The 18,349-nt window shown below is 35.7% G+C and overlaps 1 protein-coding gene across 38 annotated transcripts in view; it reads right to left on the bottom strand.

Annotated features, from left to right (window-relative positions):
• Nucleotides 1-13,145: 13,145 nt before the first annotated feature.
• Nucleotides 13,146-18,349, bottom strand: part of Adgrl2 (adhesion G protein-coupled receptor L2) — a 644,234-nt gene continuing 639,030 nt past the window's right edge. For 29 of the 38 annotated variants that reach the window (XM_058578970.1, XM_058578973.1, XM_058578972.1 and 26 more), the window contains one exon: nt 13,146-15,193. In XM_058578970.1, the coding sequence (XP_058434953.1) occupies nt 14,439-15,193 (755 nt within the window). In that variant the 3' untranslated portion in view covers nt 13,146-14,438. Of the gene's footprint in view, nt 15,194-15,894; nt 15,948-17,670; nt 17,742-18,255; nt 18,338-18,349 lie in introns of those variants that run through there. The other 9 variants (XM_058578982.1, XM_058578984.1, XM_058578985.1 and 6 more) reach the window with 6 other exon arrangements.

Below are 18,349 nucleotides of genomic sequence, written 5' to 3'. Positions count from 1 at the left end.
TTCTTCAGATAAATCACACACACACACACACACACACACACACTATTGGTTCAGTTCCTCTGGAGAAATGGAGATACAACAAATATCACATAACAAGTATTAAATTTGCCTGGGAAGAATCCTTTCTTACTTAGACTGTTCACTTAGGGCAAAATTTATACTAGTTTTTGGATGATCAAACTCAACTGTAGGATAAAACAGCCTTCTCTAAGCTTTAGTGGGTGATAAAAATCCTCAAGGATACTCGACTTCATTTCAAACACTTACTTTCACTTCATGAAAGTGAATCTTCCTTACAATATTCTGTTAAACCTGGGCCTAGGAACATTTAAACTGCATCAACTTGTTACTGTTAAATATTCATATTTGCACTGCCAAGCAATAGTGTATTTTAATACCAATTGCATTTTTTTTTTTTTTTTTTTTTTTTTAGGAAGGAAAGAACTTGAACTTGCTGGAACAGATTACATCCTTGAAACTTCCAAACTTCTGTCACACTCCTCTCAGCTCTTTATTTTCTTTAGCACATGTTCTACTTTTCTGCTCCCCTTGGCACTGTTTGTATATCAGTCAGTGTAAGTCAAGATGACGATAATTAAATATCACTTGAAGTTCAGAGACAGAGTGATTAAATTTGAACTTAAATCTTTCAGAAATAGGTACCGCTCTTGTATTTCACATAGGGGAAATTCTACTTGCATATTAGTAGGAATATAATTATCTTATTCAAAATACCAAATCTCTCAAGAAACAATACAATATTATCTCAGGTAAAGAGGGTAATCAGAAATTCAAAGAAGGTTTTTCTTACAATTATTTTACCTATTTGGGAAGCGACTGTACACAGACTTTTGCCACAGTCCATGGATACAGAACTTCCAAGGAAACCTCTCTTTACCTCTCTTAATGTGAAAGAAAAAAGGGAGAAAACCTGAAGCCTCTGTGTGGCAGAGAGAGAGACAATGAGGTAGCACAAGCAGCATAACCTGCTACAGACTTGCCAAGCCATGACAGTTGCCATTCATTTTTTTCAAGAAACTGTAAGAAATGAAAAACACATGGGAGACTCCTGAGGTGGGCTGGGCCCTCTCTAGCACAAGGGTCTAATCCCTGCCCACTAGGTCGGGTGTGAGAGAAGGATGATCTTTACCCAGAATCGGGCATGGTGGATGTGTGTCCCTAGATTGTCAAATCCAGCTTCGCCTATCAGTGATCTAATTCAAATTCACCTCCCAAATTGAAGAGCTATTCAATTTCCTATTGCACTGCAACTTTAATTCAGCCGTTTCCCTTATCCTACATCCAGCATTGATTAAGGAATCCAAATGCAAAACTCCAAGTTGCATTACAAGCGAAGGCTGTGCATCAGTGCTGAAGTGACAATCATCCCCATTCTCAGTGTGAACTGGGAGCAAGAGCTAATTAAAATTATAAGCTAGAGAGAACATGCATTGAGAAAGAGAAGCCATCCCTAACCAATAATTCCAGGGATAAATCATACTTGATTTGCTAACATATAGATGTGTCCAGGAACTATGATCTACAAATGTCTTGAATATGGTTCTAATCAATCTGCAGAACAATAATCAAGGAGGCATATAATTAGAACAGGCTCATAACGACAAGCAGCACATAATGCTGTGTCACCTTGAAACAGTGCAGAGCGTCCCATCTCCCAAGTCATAACTGATATTAAATAGAGGCAGTTTCTTCGTCTGAAATGCACCCTGACAGACTTCTGGCTTTCCTGGTAAGGCAGTTTCAGACTTACACAGGGTCCTGCTCAAATTTGATTGATCCTCCTGCTCTTCCTGTCCTCTGTTCCTCTTATGCTGGCCCTTTCTGTGTCAGATAGGCTTCTGACCTGAGAGGTCCCTAGGGACTGCAGCTACCAACCCCAGCTGGCAATGTGCATTCAGTAATGAAAGATGACCAGACAGGAAACTATGAGCTACTGGCCTCCAGGAGTTCTTGGTGTCATCATTGGGAGAGGTATGGCATTGGAGAAGAGCTGGAACAGTTTTCTGGGACCTTCTATGGATCTCATTCATTCCACATCAGAGACCAGCGTAGTCAATCAGGAAAGAAAAATGTAGAGAGAATAATGGCATTTGGTAGAGAATGACAATGATATTCCAGCTCATGTCCACAGCTCCCAGACTGCCCTTGATGGAGGCCTCATTTCCCTCTACTTTCCTCCTGCTGACCCTCAAGGATACCGTGTACATTCCTGACTAAGTGTCTGTTTACTTGCTGATGTTTGTACTTGGAATGGTGTATCTCCGGATTTTTAAGAAAACATCCCCCTCTTCACTATTCTAGTTTCCAACTCGTACATCTATTCCTCGTCCTGGTCTTTGCTAGTATTCTAGCTAGACCAGACTTCTCACTGCAGTGTCCCTTATCATTTACTCTTCACAAAGGTGTGACCATGCACACCCTCTGGAGTGACACCACTTGGGTTTGAGTGTGGTGTCTCTATTTACCCACTGTGGGTCATGAGGCAGGGACTTCAGTACTGTTGTTCAGCATCTTCATCAGCAAATGAGGGTCGTGAGAACAGTTGTTGGGTTTATTTTGAGAATGACATGAAGTAATACAAGTCTTTAGAATAGAACGAGGTCTGCATACTCTATCCATGATCATTGGTATTTTCTTTGTAGCACCTATTGGTAGCTGAAGTTTCCTTCTTTGTGAGTCTAAAAGTTTATTAGGAGGACAGGGAATCAGCTTTGTTTCTTACTCTGCCCTCAGAAGCTAGAATTTTACCTGGAAGAATATTTTACTTGGTACCTGCTACCAAATTGTTGTGTAATTTATTGAGTGCTCAATAAATTATTATTGTCTAGACATTGAGTGATTCAAACTTCTGGTATACTGCCTTTGGGTTTTCAAATAAGATGATACTGGACCAAAGTTTTGCTACTCTCTAGGTCTGTGATTTAAAACTACTTATTTAACCTATTCAAGTGTTGGTTTTATCATTTTGAAAGAGATAATGTTTTACTAGCTGCACTAATCTCCCTCAAGTCATCTAGTGTCTTATCCTATTTGATTTTTATATAATTTTCCATCTATTTAGAGTACTCCTTCTCTACTTTATTCATCTGCATACTCCTATTTATCCCTCAAAACCCAGCAAAATAGACTTGTAGACCAATGATACAGAACAGAGGACTTTGAGACAAACCCATGTAAACACAGTCATCTCATACTAGACAAAGGTGCCAAAAAAAAAATGGATAAAAGACAGTCTCTACAACAAATGGTGCTAGGAAAACTGGAAATCCATATGCAGCAAAATGAAATTAAACGACTGTCTCTCACCATGCACAAAAATCAACTCAAAGTGGATCAAAGACCTAGAAATTAGACCAGAGACCCTGCACCTAATAGAAGAAAAAATAGGCTTTAACATGTCAGATTAAGGAAGGCCCCAACTTCCTTAGCAAGAATCCTAAAGCACAAGAAATAAAATCAAGACTCAATAAATGGGATGGATTCAAACTAAAAAGTTTCTTCTCAGCAAAAGAAACAATAAGTGAAGTCAAGAGATAGCTTACAGAATGGGAGCAAATTTTTACCACATGCACAACAGATAGAGTACTAATCTCCAGGATATATAAAGAACTCACAAAACTTCACACCAAACAAATAAATAAAGGGGTTAAGGAACTGAACAGATACTTCTCAGAAGACGATATATAATCAATCAACAACTATATGAAAAAATGTTCAACATCTCTAATAATTAGAGAAATGCTAATCAAAACTAAGATTTCATCTCACTCCACTCAGAATGGCAGTTATCAAGAATACAAGCAACAATAAGTTGTTGGCAAGGATGTGGGGTGAAAGGCACACTCTTACATTGCTGTTGGGACTGCAAATTGGTGCAACCGACTGGAAAGCAATGTAGAGATTCCTTACAAAACTTGGAATGGAACCATTTGACTCAGTTATCCCATTCCTTAGTCTATACCTCAAGGACTTAAAAATAGCATACTACAGTGATGCAGCCACATCAATATTTATAGCTGCACAATTCATAATAGCTAAACTGTGGAAACAACCTAGATGCCCATCAACAGATGAATGGATTAAAAAAAACCCTATGGTATATGGAATATTACAATGGAATATTACTCAGCATTGAAAGAGAATAAAATCATGGTATTTGCAGGTAAATGGATGGAGTTGGAGAATATCATGCTAAGCGAAGTTAGCCAATCCTGAAAAAACAAAGGCTGAACGTTTTTTCTGTTAAATGGATGCTTCCATAATTGGGGGTGGTGGTGCATAGGAAGAATAGAGAAACTTTGGATTGATCAAAGGGGAGGGAGGGAAGGAGAGAGGGCAAGGGGGTAGGAAAGATGGTGGAATGAGACGGACATGAGTGTATGTATGATGACACGAATGGTGTGACTCTACTTTGTGCACAACCAGAGAAGGGAAAAATTGTGCTCCATTTGTGAATTGAAGTGCATTCTTCTGTCATGTATAATTGATTAGAATGAGTAAATAAATAAATAAGTAGGGCTGGAGATGTGACTCAGTTGTTAAGCACCCTTGAACTCAATCCTTGGCAGCAATGGATAGATAGATAGATAGATAGATAGATAGATAGATAGACAGACAAACAAACAAGATAACGTTTATGAAGAGTTCAATTACTCAGCAAACAGTAGGTGATCAATACGTGTGAGTCATTACCATTATTATTTCAAGAGCAGGGACTGTCTTCATTTCACCATCTACTTTCATACGTGAAACACACCATCGACACTCAAGCAATATATACTTGATGAAAGAAAACTGAAACTAGTACAGCAAGAGATGCATAGGAAAACTTTGTAAGAAGGCAAGAGGAAGGGAATGGGAAAATACAGAAGTGAAAAAATTGGCCCACTTCTCGGCATCAGATAAATATTTTTTAATTAGCTCAATTAATATTCCATAAAGGAGTTCACAGCCTGCTCCTCTTTGCTCTCATTAATCTAGATGGCTGCCCCCAGCTGAGAATAACCCTCATGTGGAGCCACCTGATCTGGAGGGACACTGTGCATTAGACATAGAAAGTCAATGAGAATATTTCCTGGACACAGGGCTTGAGGAAGTTAACCATAATCCAGTTGACTTCCTGATGACTGATGATTTTTCTAAAACTTAGTGTCTTGAGAGGTTTATGCTGCTTACAATTTCTTTCTGAAGAAATAAAAACCTGCTGTCCACCGAGTACCCATCACATGCCAGCCCCCACCCTGAGGCACTTGACACACATTAGTCCTCATGTGCAACCCTCGGCAAGGTAAGCTGATTCCGATTTTATGGAGGAGGAAACAATTTGAGGAAGGTTAACTAATTTGCCCAAGAGAGAGCAAAGGCTTATATCTATGTCCATGTGAATCACAAGTTTTCATAACCATAATACCTCTACTTTATTAAATTATTTACAAGAATATCTTATCAGATGAAAGGAACTAAAATTGGGATTAACTATATAAGAAATTAAAATATATTCAAGGATTTTCTGCTTCACCTTCACTTTTATGTTAAAATATATGATAAATATATTAGCTACTATAATTATTGTGTTGAGTGATTGACTATGAGAGTGTAATTTATTTTATTGAACTAACTCCTTCTTCATCAAGAGCCCTTTTATGAAGTGGGCAAGACAATGCAAGACATTGACTGATTAATCAAAAAGTTGCTTCCTGAAGGAACAAAGGGTTTTCTTTGAGTATGGGTTTGTTGGTTAGAGTCTCAACTGTTTCTCTTACAAATACCCTACCAAGAATGCAATACCTACAATGTTCAGTTTTGCTTTCTCCAAAGGGGCCACAAATATGTGGGTATTTATTTATTTATTATTTATTTATTTATTCTAAACTTTTCTGTTGTTTCATTCACAACTAACTTAGAAGTAAATATTTAGCGTTTCATACTTTCTTTCCCCTCACTTATTTAATCAGTATATAATGTTTGATAAATTAATTGCAAAAGGCAGTGCAACCACACATACATTTGGTGAAAAAAAATAATATAATTGAACCCTGGTAAACATACTACTCTGCCAGTAAAAGATGTGAAAATGCAAAGAGTGGACAGCCTACTGGCTGGGCTCAGTGTACCAAGGGCTGCCTGTTCACTTAACAGAGGATATGGTGAGCCGGAGTCATTATGGAAGGTTAGGTAAGTGGGGATCCATTTGGAAAGCTTTTATGGTATTAATATTGCTCTTTAATGAAGAGATCCATTCAAAATTTGCAATCCTTTTTTTTTCACATTTGATGTAATGTTTTCTCTGATATAAGGAGGCTGATTCATAGTGGGGTAGGGACAGGGGAGCATGGGAGGAATAGACGAACTCTACATAGGGCAGAGAGGTGGGAGGGGAAGGGAGACAGCATGGGTTAGAAATGATGGTGGAATGTGATGGACCTTATTATCCAAAGTACATGTATGAAGACATGAATTGGTGTGACTATACTTTGTATACAACCAGAGATATGAAAAATTGTGCTCTATATGTGTAATAAGAATTGTAATGCATTCCACTGTCATATATAAATAAATTAATAAAAAAATATGTCTAATGCCACTGAGCATTTAAATGGAGCTGCTGGAATTGGAGGCCAGGCCCCTTCAATGGCCACATCTAGGAAGATGACAAAGTACATCAAAAAGCATCCTCCTCTGTAAGCATTTGTGTTGTTCTAGCATAACTTTGAGGGTGGATACAGACAGGATGAATCCCTAGATTTTAGCTCACCATATTGTTGGACTACCTTAAGTAGTAAGTTGAGCCTGCTCCTGGCACTTTGACTTTTCATTAAATATAAATTGATTAAATGGCTGTGGCGAAATGAGACTTGTTAAGGCAACTCTTCTAAAAGAACTTATAGGGTTAGGGCTTGGGTTGTAGCTCAATGGTAAAGTACTTGCCTCACATGCGTGAGGCCCTGGATTCCGTCCTCAGCACCACATAAAAATAAATAAACAAAAACAAAGGGAAAAAAAAGGAGCATATCTAACTTAAAAAAAGAAAAAGATAATCAATAGGGCTAAAATGCTAAAAATTTAATGTAAAATTAGGTGTGTATCTTGTAACCAAAAAAATAGAGAAAAATCATAAAAATGTCATCCTGCATGTCACAGGATGAGATTAGAAACATGAAATCAGTCCCGCTGGTGTGTCCTATTCCCCATTACAATTTTCTCTTTGGATTCTTTCTACATAGCTTTTAAATTTTAGGTGTCCTCTCTTTCTCACACAGCACTCCAATTACATGTAAGATTGAAATGCCTGAGACTCTCAATGTTACCTTCTTTGTGGTCATACTTCTTATTATTAAAAAAGAAAGTCAAAAAGAAGGGTGGGGGGAGGAAGGAGACTTTTATTTTTTAGTGTAAAAAATAAATATAAAATTAAAAGGAAATTAAAAAGTAGAAAAGGAGAAATTTAAATATAATTTAAATATACTTAAGTTTATTGTCCAATAAAGATTAAAGATAATACCGAAAAATAACATAAAATATACAATGTTTTTAAAAAGATTTTAAGCATTGAGATGAAATAAAAGAGGAAACTCAGAATCACACACACACACACACACACACACACACCCACAAGAGAGGCTAACTACATAAAGTGAAAAGGTTATATATAAAGGTAGAAGTGATTAAGAACTAAAATAGTGATAAAAATAGACAATAAAACACAACTGAGGATGATTAAGAGATAAGGCTTGAACAGGAAAAAAATGGAGGAGGAAAGTAGGGAATGAAATACTGTAGGCAGGATCCAGAGGAAGAAGTTACTGATATCAACAAGGTTATTTGGACAGGTAGAATGGCCACAAGAGACAGTGTCTTTCTTGGGCAAAGGACCCAGAGTACAGTCAGATCCCTTTGCTTCTGTAATTCCAGGACTAGCTATGTGATGAGCAGTCCCTAAGGCAGTGCACACTTTTTTGTTGTTGTTGTTTTTGTTTTTTTTGGTGCAAACTAACTGCTACAGAGCTCCTGGCGGGACAGGAAGGGGGGTCAATCTGTGCCCAGTTGAGCAGTATCAAGGGATTGGGCTTAAGCAAGCATGAAACAAAATTTGAATTCCTAACCAACCTACCACTTTTTCATTGGCTAACTTGAAGTACTTAGGTACTCAGTTTCCTTATTTGTAATAATACTCATCTTGGACAATTATGAGAATTATTGCAATCAATCATAAAGATTAGAACTGAAGGTGTAGCTCAGTGGCCAAGTGATTTTTCTATCATGTGTCAGGTGCTAGGTACAATTCCAAGCACCATAAAAAAAATAAAAAAAGGTGCTGGGGTTGTGGCTCAGTGGTAGAACACTTACCTGGCATGTGCGAGGCTGAGGGTTCAATCCTCAGATCACATATAAATAAATAGAATAAAAAGATCCAGACAACTGAAAATATATGTATTTTTTTAAATGAAAAAAAATCATATGGGTCAGCATAATGCTGCCCTAGTGGACTACACTGTCAATGACCTAACATACAAGGACCTCCTAATCAGCTTGCCTTTCTAAGCTGTCCCATGTAACTCCAGGACCCTGCAGAACAAATTCTGGAATGAAATGATACTATTTATTGCAATTCTTCACTTTTTAGAGCAAAAGATTAGGTTTCTGGCCAAATGCTGAAAACATAGATAGATTATGAAATTTAAAAGCCCTGAATACTGAAATACACATACTTTAATTAATTTTAAACAATAGTAATTTTAAGAGTGTAAGGAAACTCAATAACATGTTGGTTTTTCATATGGCTTTTGTGGTTGTTATAGCCAATTTAGGTGGGGAAATAAAAAACAAATACTTACATAAATTCTTAGGGTTTTTTTTTTTTTTGGTCAGGTGAGGACAAGTTCTTTTCCCCATTACAATTACTTTCTCGTGGACTTTTAAAAGTCATTCAAAGGGTACAATCAGTAAACAATAATAAATTTCGCATATGACTACCACCCAGTTGATGGGTAATATTTTATCTTTTAGAGGTAAGTAGATTATCTTTTGCCAGGGAATTTTTTTTTTTCTCAAAACACTTTAACTTATTTAAACTGACTTGCTGGCTTCATTTTCCTTTACAGATCTAGAGACTCAAAACAAAATCCCATCACTGCCAGCAGAGAATCTGTGATGTATTAGGAATATTCTTGGAACTCAAAGTAAACCAGAGGTGATCCATGTTGGTTAAGAGTTTCTATTCCGGCATCAAAGAGAGAACATTCTGGTACAGGCTTTGCCATTCACCACCTGTGAGACCTCCGGAAAATTTTCTTCTTTTGCAAAAGTGGAATTCCATATAGAGCCTGAGATATATTCAAGCATCTCTTAAAATAAGATAGGTACTAAGAATTTTATTCCCATTGTAATATGCAAATAGCAAATTAGACAAAATCATTAGTGTCTTTTAAAAAATTAGAAATTCTTGTGTGGTAGTTCTTTTATTACAATGTTAAAAGAATATATTGTATGCTAGCACTGTGCTTTGGTTTTAGAGCCATCTATTTATTAAGACTGATATTTCAGCAAAACAAACAAACCCACAAATGAACCTTTCAACTAATCAATAACTTTGATACCTATCATTATTGTTTCTGGGTGTTTCTATATAGTGGCTGTCAGCCTTTTCTAGAGTATATCAAAGTATCAGTCACAAGAAAGCCTTGTTACTGTGAGGGCCAACATGCTTTTTTAAAAGCTTAGTTCTGACGTGATTTAAAAATGCTTGTGAAACTCTTCCTAAATTGAACATTTATCAGTAGTCTCTTATGCTCACACAATATTAGTTTAAGATTAACTATGCCTTTTAAACATTTTGAAGAGATTGTGGTCTTGGAGCTCCAATAAGCAAATAATAGAAAAATGTGTGAAAGATTCCTGGGGCAGTAGTTTTTCTTTTCTCCACAGCAGTTAAGATTCCAAGAAGCTGGGACTGGAGATGTGGCTCAAGAGGTAGCTAGCCTGGCATGCGTGCGGCCTGGGTTCGATCTTCAGCACCACATACAAATAAAGATGTTGTGTCCGATGAAAACTAAAAAATAAGTAATAAAATTCTCTCTCTCAAAATAAATAAATAAAGATTCTAGGAAGCTAAATTTTATTGGGTCACCTGTTATATTGTTTCTTATTTCATAGACTGATCTATGTTAAATGTCATATATCTAATGGCATTTCACACAACACATTAATTCAGAAAAATTTTGCCATTGAAAACAATAGATTTTAAAAATCAAATTGTCATCTGGAGACTTTTGAGTACACACTTAACAAACAGGAAGGCCATCAGGAGAAGGACAAAGACTCCAGAGAAGCCTTATTAGGAGAGGAGGAGTGGTCTATTGCCAATATTTGAAAAACACTTACAGTACATTTAATTAGCATAATTACATGGTGCACTTACAGCTTGTTAATGCCCTTTGACAGAGATATGTTACCCTGGCCTTGAAAGCTGGGTGGCCATAGAACCTTGAGATGAACTTGGATAACTTCCAGGAGTTCCCATTAATGCTGTACATTTTGCTACTAGGTACAATATGTGCAAAGTACATGTTGGTTAAAAATGTGATGTCTTTCTTAAACACTCTAATTTTTCTGCCTGGTGCATTTAGCTAACATAATGCATTCCTGTGATCATTAGTAGAATCACACTGACATAAAAGAAAATTCTCATCCCCCACCACTCATGATAGTTAAGATTGTCATGAATTATCTTCAAACCCAGTACCATTCACTTATCCTTTAGAACTAATGCTTCCAATCTGCCAATACATGCTGTTTAATGACCACTCCAATTTAACTTTCGACTCACTAGCAGGAAGCATGTGATACAGTTTTTCACCAAAACCACACTAACTGTATTACACTGTGAGGCAACTCTCTCATCTATTTTCAAAATGCCAGGAACTCTTTATATTGATGTTTCAGATTTAATGCAGTAATTTCATGGAAAGAGAAATCTCTGGAACACAGGAACATGTGAACTCTTGTTACTAAGTTTTATTTATAAAATACTGCAGGAGTACTAGCTTTTAAGAAAACTTCAGTATCAAGAAAATATGAAGAACTGTTTTTATTTTAGGAATTCAAACTAGTATGCATTCTTTCAAGGCTTTTGACTTAGAAGGTTTTAATTGCAATAAAAATTTTACTGAGTTAAATTTTTACAAACACCCCAATCTCACAAGAACATAATAAAAGTTAGTTTTAAGCCTGAGGTTCAAAGTTGAATTGATGGAAAAATACATTTTCTCCTTTCTTATTTAATAATCAAAGCATCCTGAATACACCCATACAGTAAGTGCATGTGAGCTTTTCTTTTGAAATTTGGCAATGAATTTGTGCATACTTTTTTCTTTTGGGGGAGAGGACAGTGAGGATATTCTACCAAATAATTGCTGTTCCACTGGTTAAAATACTACATGTAATTACCCTCAAAGAAATGTGGATGAGTTGTAATTGACAACATATTTAAGTGATTTACATATATACTCTTCTACATAAATGAGTATAAAATCCAGTAAGATTAATATATATGTAGCATATTTCTTTTGCAAATAGAACATACACTTTTTGAAAAAATAAAAACATCAATGTAGACTAACCTTTATCAAGTCACAGCTAAATAAATGAACAAAAGCATCCTTATTATTAATGGACTAGTAGAGTAACTATCCCTGGGGAGAGGTATACAAATGCAACTTTCTAAGTTCACAGTTGTAACTACCACAAAAGAAGTAATCGGGGATGTGTGAATTGTATGTACAGGTGCAGGCTAGAGAGATCCAAAGAAAACAGGCTAATAATGAGTGCATTGGCATTTAAAGACAGTAAATTGGTAATGTTAAACAAATCTAAAAAAAAACTACCTTGTACTAGAGATGACCCTAGATGGAATTTAAGGCAATATTAACATCATTTATAAGAAATCAGTATTGAAAATCAGTATCGAAAATGATTCTTTTGATAGCAAAGATGAATGAAAACTTCCAAATTCTAGTCTATAAGATAATGATCCATAATAAAATTACTTTTACTACAGAGAATACAAACCCTTTGGGTACTATTTACTTGTTAATATTGTAGTAGAGCTTTGAGAACTGCTTTAAGAGATACAGAGATGGGACTAGTAAGCAGAGTGTTCACTGCTGCCTTTCTTCATTTATTCTTCTTCTTCTTCATCTTTTTTTTTTTTTAATTAATTAGCAAAATGGCCTGATGCTAGTTAGGTTGTTCACTAAGAAGAATATATTACAAAATACTGTAGTTTCAGGCACTGAAAAGAAAAAGTAAAACAAGACTGAAAATTGTATTTATAACATTCCTTTCCAGCAAATAAAATTTTGTAAATTCCTGAAAAATGTTAGCAAATACAATTATGTGGAAATTTTTTTCTCAGAGGATTGATAAATTTAATTTCAGTATTTAGTGTCTACTTCACTGTATCCACTTTTAGGTACATGAGTATATACTTAAAATTCTTCCTTACTCTTTTAAAATTCAATAGGCATGTCCAAGTATGCCCACATTAAAAAAAAAAAAGTGATTTCTAACTTGGTAGAAGCATTTGAGAGAACCACTAAGCTTTAGAAGAATTTGGAATAAATGCTCATGATATAAATAGGAAAAATCTATTTGTTGAGATTCAATTATATGATTTTTGAACTTGGAGCAAAACCTTTCAATGATAAGAAATACTGTCATTCACAGCTGTCTATAGAGATACTAATAATCCTCAAACTGTAAAAGTATGTTTTAGGAATTTCTCAATATACTGCTGAAAAATCAATTTAAGAAAAAAAAATTTATGATGCCCAAATGTGATGGTAGAAATCCCAAACCTTCTTTTATCTATTTATTTTTAGTTTGGGTGCAATGCAACAACAACAAAAAATACTTCTAATATATTTCCCTATTGAAAAGTTATCTGCCAGATTTTGTGCATATGTAATCCTTTAACATGAAGAATGAACAGGCAACTTAATGGTATTCTTTTACATATCCATGGATTACCTAAACTATGAAGTCACCTCAACCAAGGGGAGGAAGGAGTGGGAAAGGATCAATGTGTTAAAGCCAATTATGTATCATATATAAAAGTGCACATTAACTACTTGAAAAAATTCACATTTATTTACTGTCAAACCGTGTTAAACTTTACACTGGATATTAGTGATGGGCTCATTATTAACAGGTTTACACAAAGGGATGAAAAGAAAAGCAGAATTTTGCTGAAACAATTTACATTTCATTAGAACTTTATCATAAAATAAATTAATTACTAAATATAGGCAGAAGGGATATGGAAGAGTAATATTTGTTTTATTTTCTTTTTTTAAAAAAAGAATAGGCACCTTTTGTTCACTAGAAAGTTTGTGAGAAGTGCCCAGTGCCCTCTTTGCCCTCTGTTTAAGAATAAACAGAAGGATGACACACAATCTTTTCTAGATTTCACCACATTTGTGCAAGGCATGGCAGAACTGGCTTTGAAGCGTTTTCTCCCCATAAAACACGTTCTTTTGGCAATAAGAAATTTAAATGTAAGAATAAAGACTAACTGGTCAAAGCAGAACACTGTATACAGTGGAAAATAAGTGAAAACGGGTAGAACTTACCATGACAAAGTGTAAGAAAAAACATTTCATAACGTATGTGCAACCAAGAGCTTTTCACAATATTTTCTTCAAACTCTTTTAAAATTATTTTAATGACAATTATATTTCAGTTGGACACAAATGTATTTATTTTTACCCTAGCAATAGAACAAAATATAATTTCTTTAGCCATTTTTTCATGAGAATAGTTCATTGTACAGTTGAGGAAACATATGAAATAAGGCCTGTGGCTTGATTGCTAGTGGTTAAACATGTTTTCAATCTTTGCCTTAATGTAAAAGATTTGCAGTGAACTGCAAACTGACGCAGAATATCTCTCCTGCTTTTCCAAGTCTTGTCAGGAACAGTAAGGTACAGTAAATTTGTCCCACAGGATTTTAAAGCCTACGTCTTGTATATAATACAATGCAGGCCTACAAAAATGGTGCAGCCATATTTACAAATTAAGTTCACAAACTGCTGCAGTAAAATGGCTGGAAAGTTTTGTTTTGCTTGTTTCACAATTTCTCTAAACAGCAGCAGAATCTTAAAATACCTGGTTGGCATCTCTTTTCTTTGTAACAAATAATTCATTTTAGTATACTCTGTGTATATACAAAGTTTTTGTATGTTTTATAAAAATTCACATAACTGCAAGGTTCAGTCATTTTTTTTTTACACCGGAGAACCACAGGTCAACAGAGTCATCTCTTCAAGCAGACTTGGAGGGAGAGCTGCATGGGGCCAAAGGAGTCTTTATTTTACTTATTAATACTTCCATGTGGCCCTTGGAATTCCTTAGCTGTACTATTAAAGACTTGTTACCAGTTGCATCTGTCCTTCTCTAACATCCCCTTCCGGGATACACCCTTCTTTGTTAATGGGGATTATATAACCATCGCTATTGCCCCTGCTGATCTGGTAGCACATCTGAAGCTGCCGTCCAGCTCCAAGATTTGGCATGCTTTTATAGTAAATGTCCTCGTTCTCACTCCTCCTGGAGGGAGAGAGGTCTTCTTCCATGTCGGGGCTGCTCTCCTGATAGGGTGAGTCTCTAAGGTTGGGCATGCTTGTGTACAGAGAGTCTCTGTTGGGGGACTGCAGGTGATCCTCCGCCTCCGCGGTTAGCTGCGAGACATAGCTGTCAGTTCCCTCGGGTTTCGCTTTCTTCTGGGGTTGGTAGAGAAGGGAGTGAGTCCGCTGAGGAATAAGCGGGGCCTCGAGTTCTTTGTGATGGAGCTCCAGCCCTGGGTTGTCGCCGTGCATTAAAGATGAAGCATCTGCCACGATAGCATCATCTTCGCTGCTGCTGCCTCCGATCACTGGCTTGACCGGGAGTGTGAGCTCCAGGTTGTGAGTCTTGCTGCTGCCCCGAAGATTGTTGTGCACTAATTCTGAAATGATCATTTTTTCAAAAGCGGTATCATTCAGACTTAGTCCACAGTCCACAACTTGCACACTGTCGTTGTAGTCCCCCTTGCGCAGTGAGTAGCTGTTGTTGAAATTACCATTTAGCGGTAGAGTATCCATGGCACTTGTATCCCTGGCATTGTTCAGTGAATGTCCTGGAACAGAAAAGGGGGAGTTACCATTACTTCCTCTGTTTCTTTCTGAAGAAACTTTATTTCTTTTGTACAAAACTTTTTAATGTCGTTCAGGACAAAGTTGTATTTGAAAGCCAGCACTTGAAAAGTGTCAGGCTTTCCTGCATTCCCAACTATAAACAGTTGCAACCCCTTAGATAACAGGAAAAAGTGTTAAAAAAAAATTGATACTGTTTTCCAGGGAGGGAAAATGGCATACAGAATATTACTTTATCAATTTTGGAGAGACAGTAGTTATTCAATGATTTTTTTGGTCAAATCTCTGACACTCTTATGAACAAGACTTCACTCCATGCCCTTGCATAGTTAATGCAAAGCAATTTATTACTGACATTTACATTTTCAGTACAAGACTATGGCTTATAAAAATAAAATTAACAGAATTTGTCCTAAACAACACTAAATTAAAAAGGAATAAGTCACATACAAAACCGAAAGGCAAATGTACAACATAAACCCACATAATTGGCAAGCAACTTTTTAAAACAACATTCTAACATTTCCTTTGTCTGAAGATGAAATTTAAAAAAAAAAAGAATGAAAAAAATGGACAGATACAAAGAAATCATGTTAAACAGAGACAGCCATCTCTCATACTGACTGGACCGAGGGCCCACAAGCACCATCCAACAACACGATAGACGGCAGGTGGAATGACTCACTTTGGACAACTCACATCATGTCTGTCTGCTCAGGCTATCTGGCCTAAGAGTAGCTGATATATAAAAGAAAGTAAAATGATTTATTGTAACATGATGAAGAATTTCTAAGCTTCTCAGCAACTTAGTCAGAGCAAGGGTTCAACAAATTAGATTACCAGCAATAGCAGTCTTTACACTTAGTATTTATGTTAATTTATTTTGGTACTAATAATCTCTCTAATAGTAATGGCCCCAGGCTTCTAATGGTCAAAGTTTGCCTGCAGCCCTGCAGTCTGCATCAGTCACAGTGACAGTACCGAATGAACCAGCAGAGTCGACTGTACAAGATCAGCCCATAAGCACCATGGGCATGGAGGTCAAACGCAGAAATGTTAGAGATTTCTTAAGTATGGGTCACAGAAATTAAACCGAGAATAGATATTAACTATGGAATGGGAGAAGGGTGTCAGCCTTGGCTAATATATATTTATTTCTAACAGAATGAAAGATTGGATAATCTGCTTGAGATATGGAAGGAAGTTTAGGAGGAAAAAAAACATGGTAACATGCTCTATTCTGATGAATCAGTTGTATTTTCTACAGACACATAAACATGTAAACTAGGACATCACAGTGCTTCTCAAGCAAATGGGAAAATAAAAGAGAAAATTAAGTGATCTACACAATGGAAGGTTGAGCTATTCATTCTCAAAATCCTGGAAGAAAAAAAAAAATCACTTGTCTACAGATAGATCTGTTAAAAAAAAAAAAAAAGAATGAAATGATGTTATTGAAATGAAACTGACCACTGTGAGGCTGCTGCATTGTATGCAAGGCTTGGAGGAGTTTAGGAAAAAATTTTAATTCTTGGAAAAGAATAAGAAATTTCCCTCACTCTTAAAGCTGCAGATATCCTAGAAAACTCAATTTCTTACAGAAAACACATACAAATTCTCCGTATGACACAAATTTCATGACCAATAAGTGTCTGACAATTGTTGGCTAAATTATCATTAGCAGAAATAATAATATGGGGGAGAATATTATATTTGTTACTTATGTTATTAAAAAAAAGAAAGAAAACACAAAAATCAAAATTCTGACCCAACTTCTACATTTGAAAGATTAACAATTCAATTTTCATCGTGCTTCAGGTGTTAACAAAATGAAATTATGATAGTTATTTGTAAGGCTTCCTCTGGCTTGACACAATTTTCTAGTTTATAAATTCCTATGTGCCACAATTTTATTTGTAAGCTCTACCATTAGAACACATTTGGCACTGTAAGTCGCAGGTGACATACGGATAACATGCTAGCATTTGTTTCCTTTGCAGAGGTTCAATGTTTTCAAACATTTTCTTTTCTTTTTATCACTGCTTTAAGAAATGTAAGAAATATACTGAATAAAATCCAAAAGGTGTTTTCTATGATATACTGCAGATTTAAGGCTTCTCTGGTTTTGAAGAGGCATCTTTTTCTGCCCAAGTTCAGGTAATTCACTTGAAGACTTTCCACAGCCTGTAGCAAGATGACTGTGAGAATGCAGAAATGATAAAGTCAATTATTAAGCATTTTGGCTGACAGTACTTCAGGCTTTATAGAGCAAATTATTTCAGCATTGCATGTACTTAAGTATGGACAGCATTTGCTACAGACCTCTATTACTGACAAAAGGAAGTACAGATAGATGTACTGTTTAAAAATTTGGCAACATTTTAGTTGCAAATTGTGAACCACTTGCCCGCTGAGTCTACTTCATGACTGCTAGTAATGTTTTAATTGTGCCCGTTAAAAATCATGCTGAAAAAATTTACATTTGATAGGCAAAGTTAAGTTTTACTCCCATACTTGTCTCTCTGTAGGTTGCTAGAGGAAAGCATAAGGAAGTAAGAAAACAAGAGAATGAAAGAGAAGCTGCAGTTACGTTAAAAAGAATTTTAAGAAAAAAAAAAAAAAGGAAACCAAGTTTTGTGTTCAATTTAGTGGCAAATATTATTCACAAATAGAGATTATATGCTAGCAGTAATTATATAACTTTCCCCAAAAATCTCAAAAATTTTAATATTAAGTATATATGATTTTTTAAAAATAAGCTATTGGTATAATAAACAGGATAGGTTAGTGATAATCTCTCCCCCCTCCCCCAATTAAAAACTATTAGTTTAAACTTGACTAATATTAACTCTATTCTCATAAGTTTCCTTAAGAAAAAGAAAAATTACCATAAAGCTGCACTATACTATAGTTCGGTTATATTGACAATGCTGGATGTAGTTTTCTATACCCATACATCCAAATAATTATAACTAGTTCATTCCAGAAGCAATTTTGTCAGCAAGCTTTAGAGTCAACTGAACAACATATTATATAGATATTATACCTCTAAATGATATAAATCTTGAAGATGGGCTCTCGGACCATGTGATGTCAGTCCTGTAATAATATATTAAGATTTATGCCACCTGTGTTAAAAA

The sequence above is a fragment of the Marmota monax genome, unplaced genomic scaffold, assembly GCF_021218885.2.
Source record: "Marmota monax isolate L192 unplaced genomic scaffold, Marmota_monax_Labrador192_F-V1.1 WCK01_AAM20220418_F8-fsc00046, whole genome shotgun sequence".
Taxonomy (NCBI): Eukaryota; Metazoa; Chordata; class Mammalia; order Rodentia; family Sciuridae; genus Marmota; species Marmota monax.
This window is presented reverse-complemented; position numbering and strand designations above follow the sequence as displayed.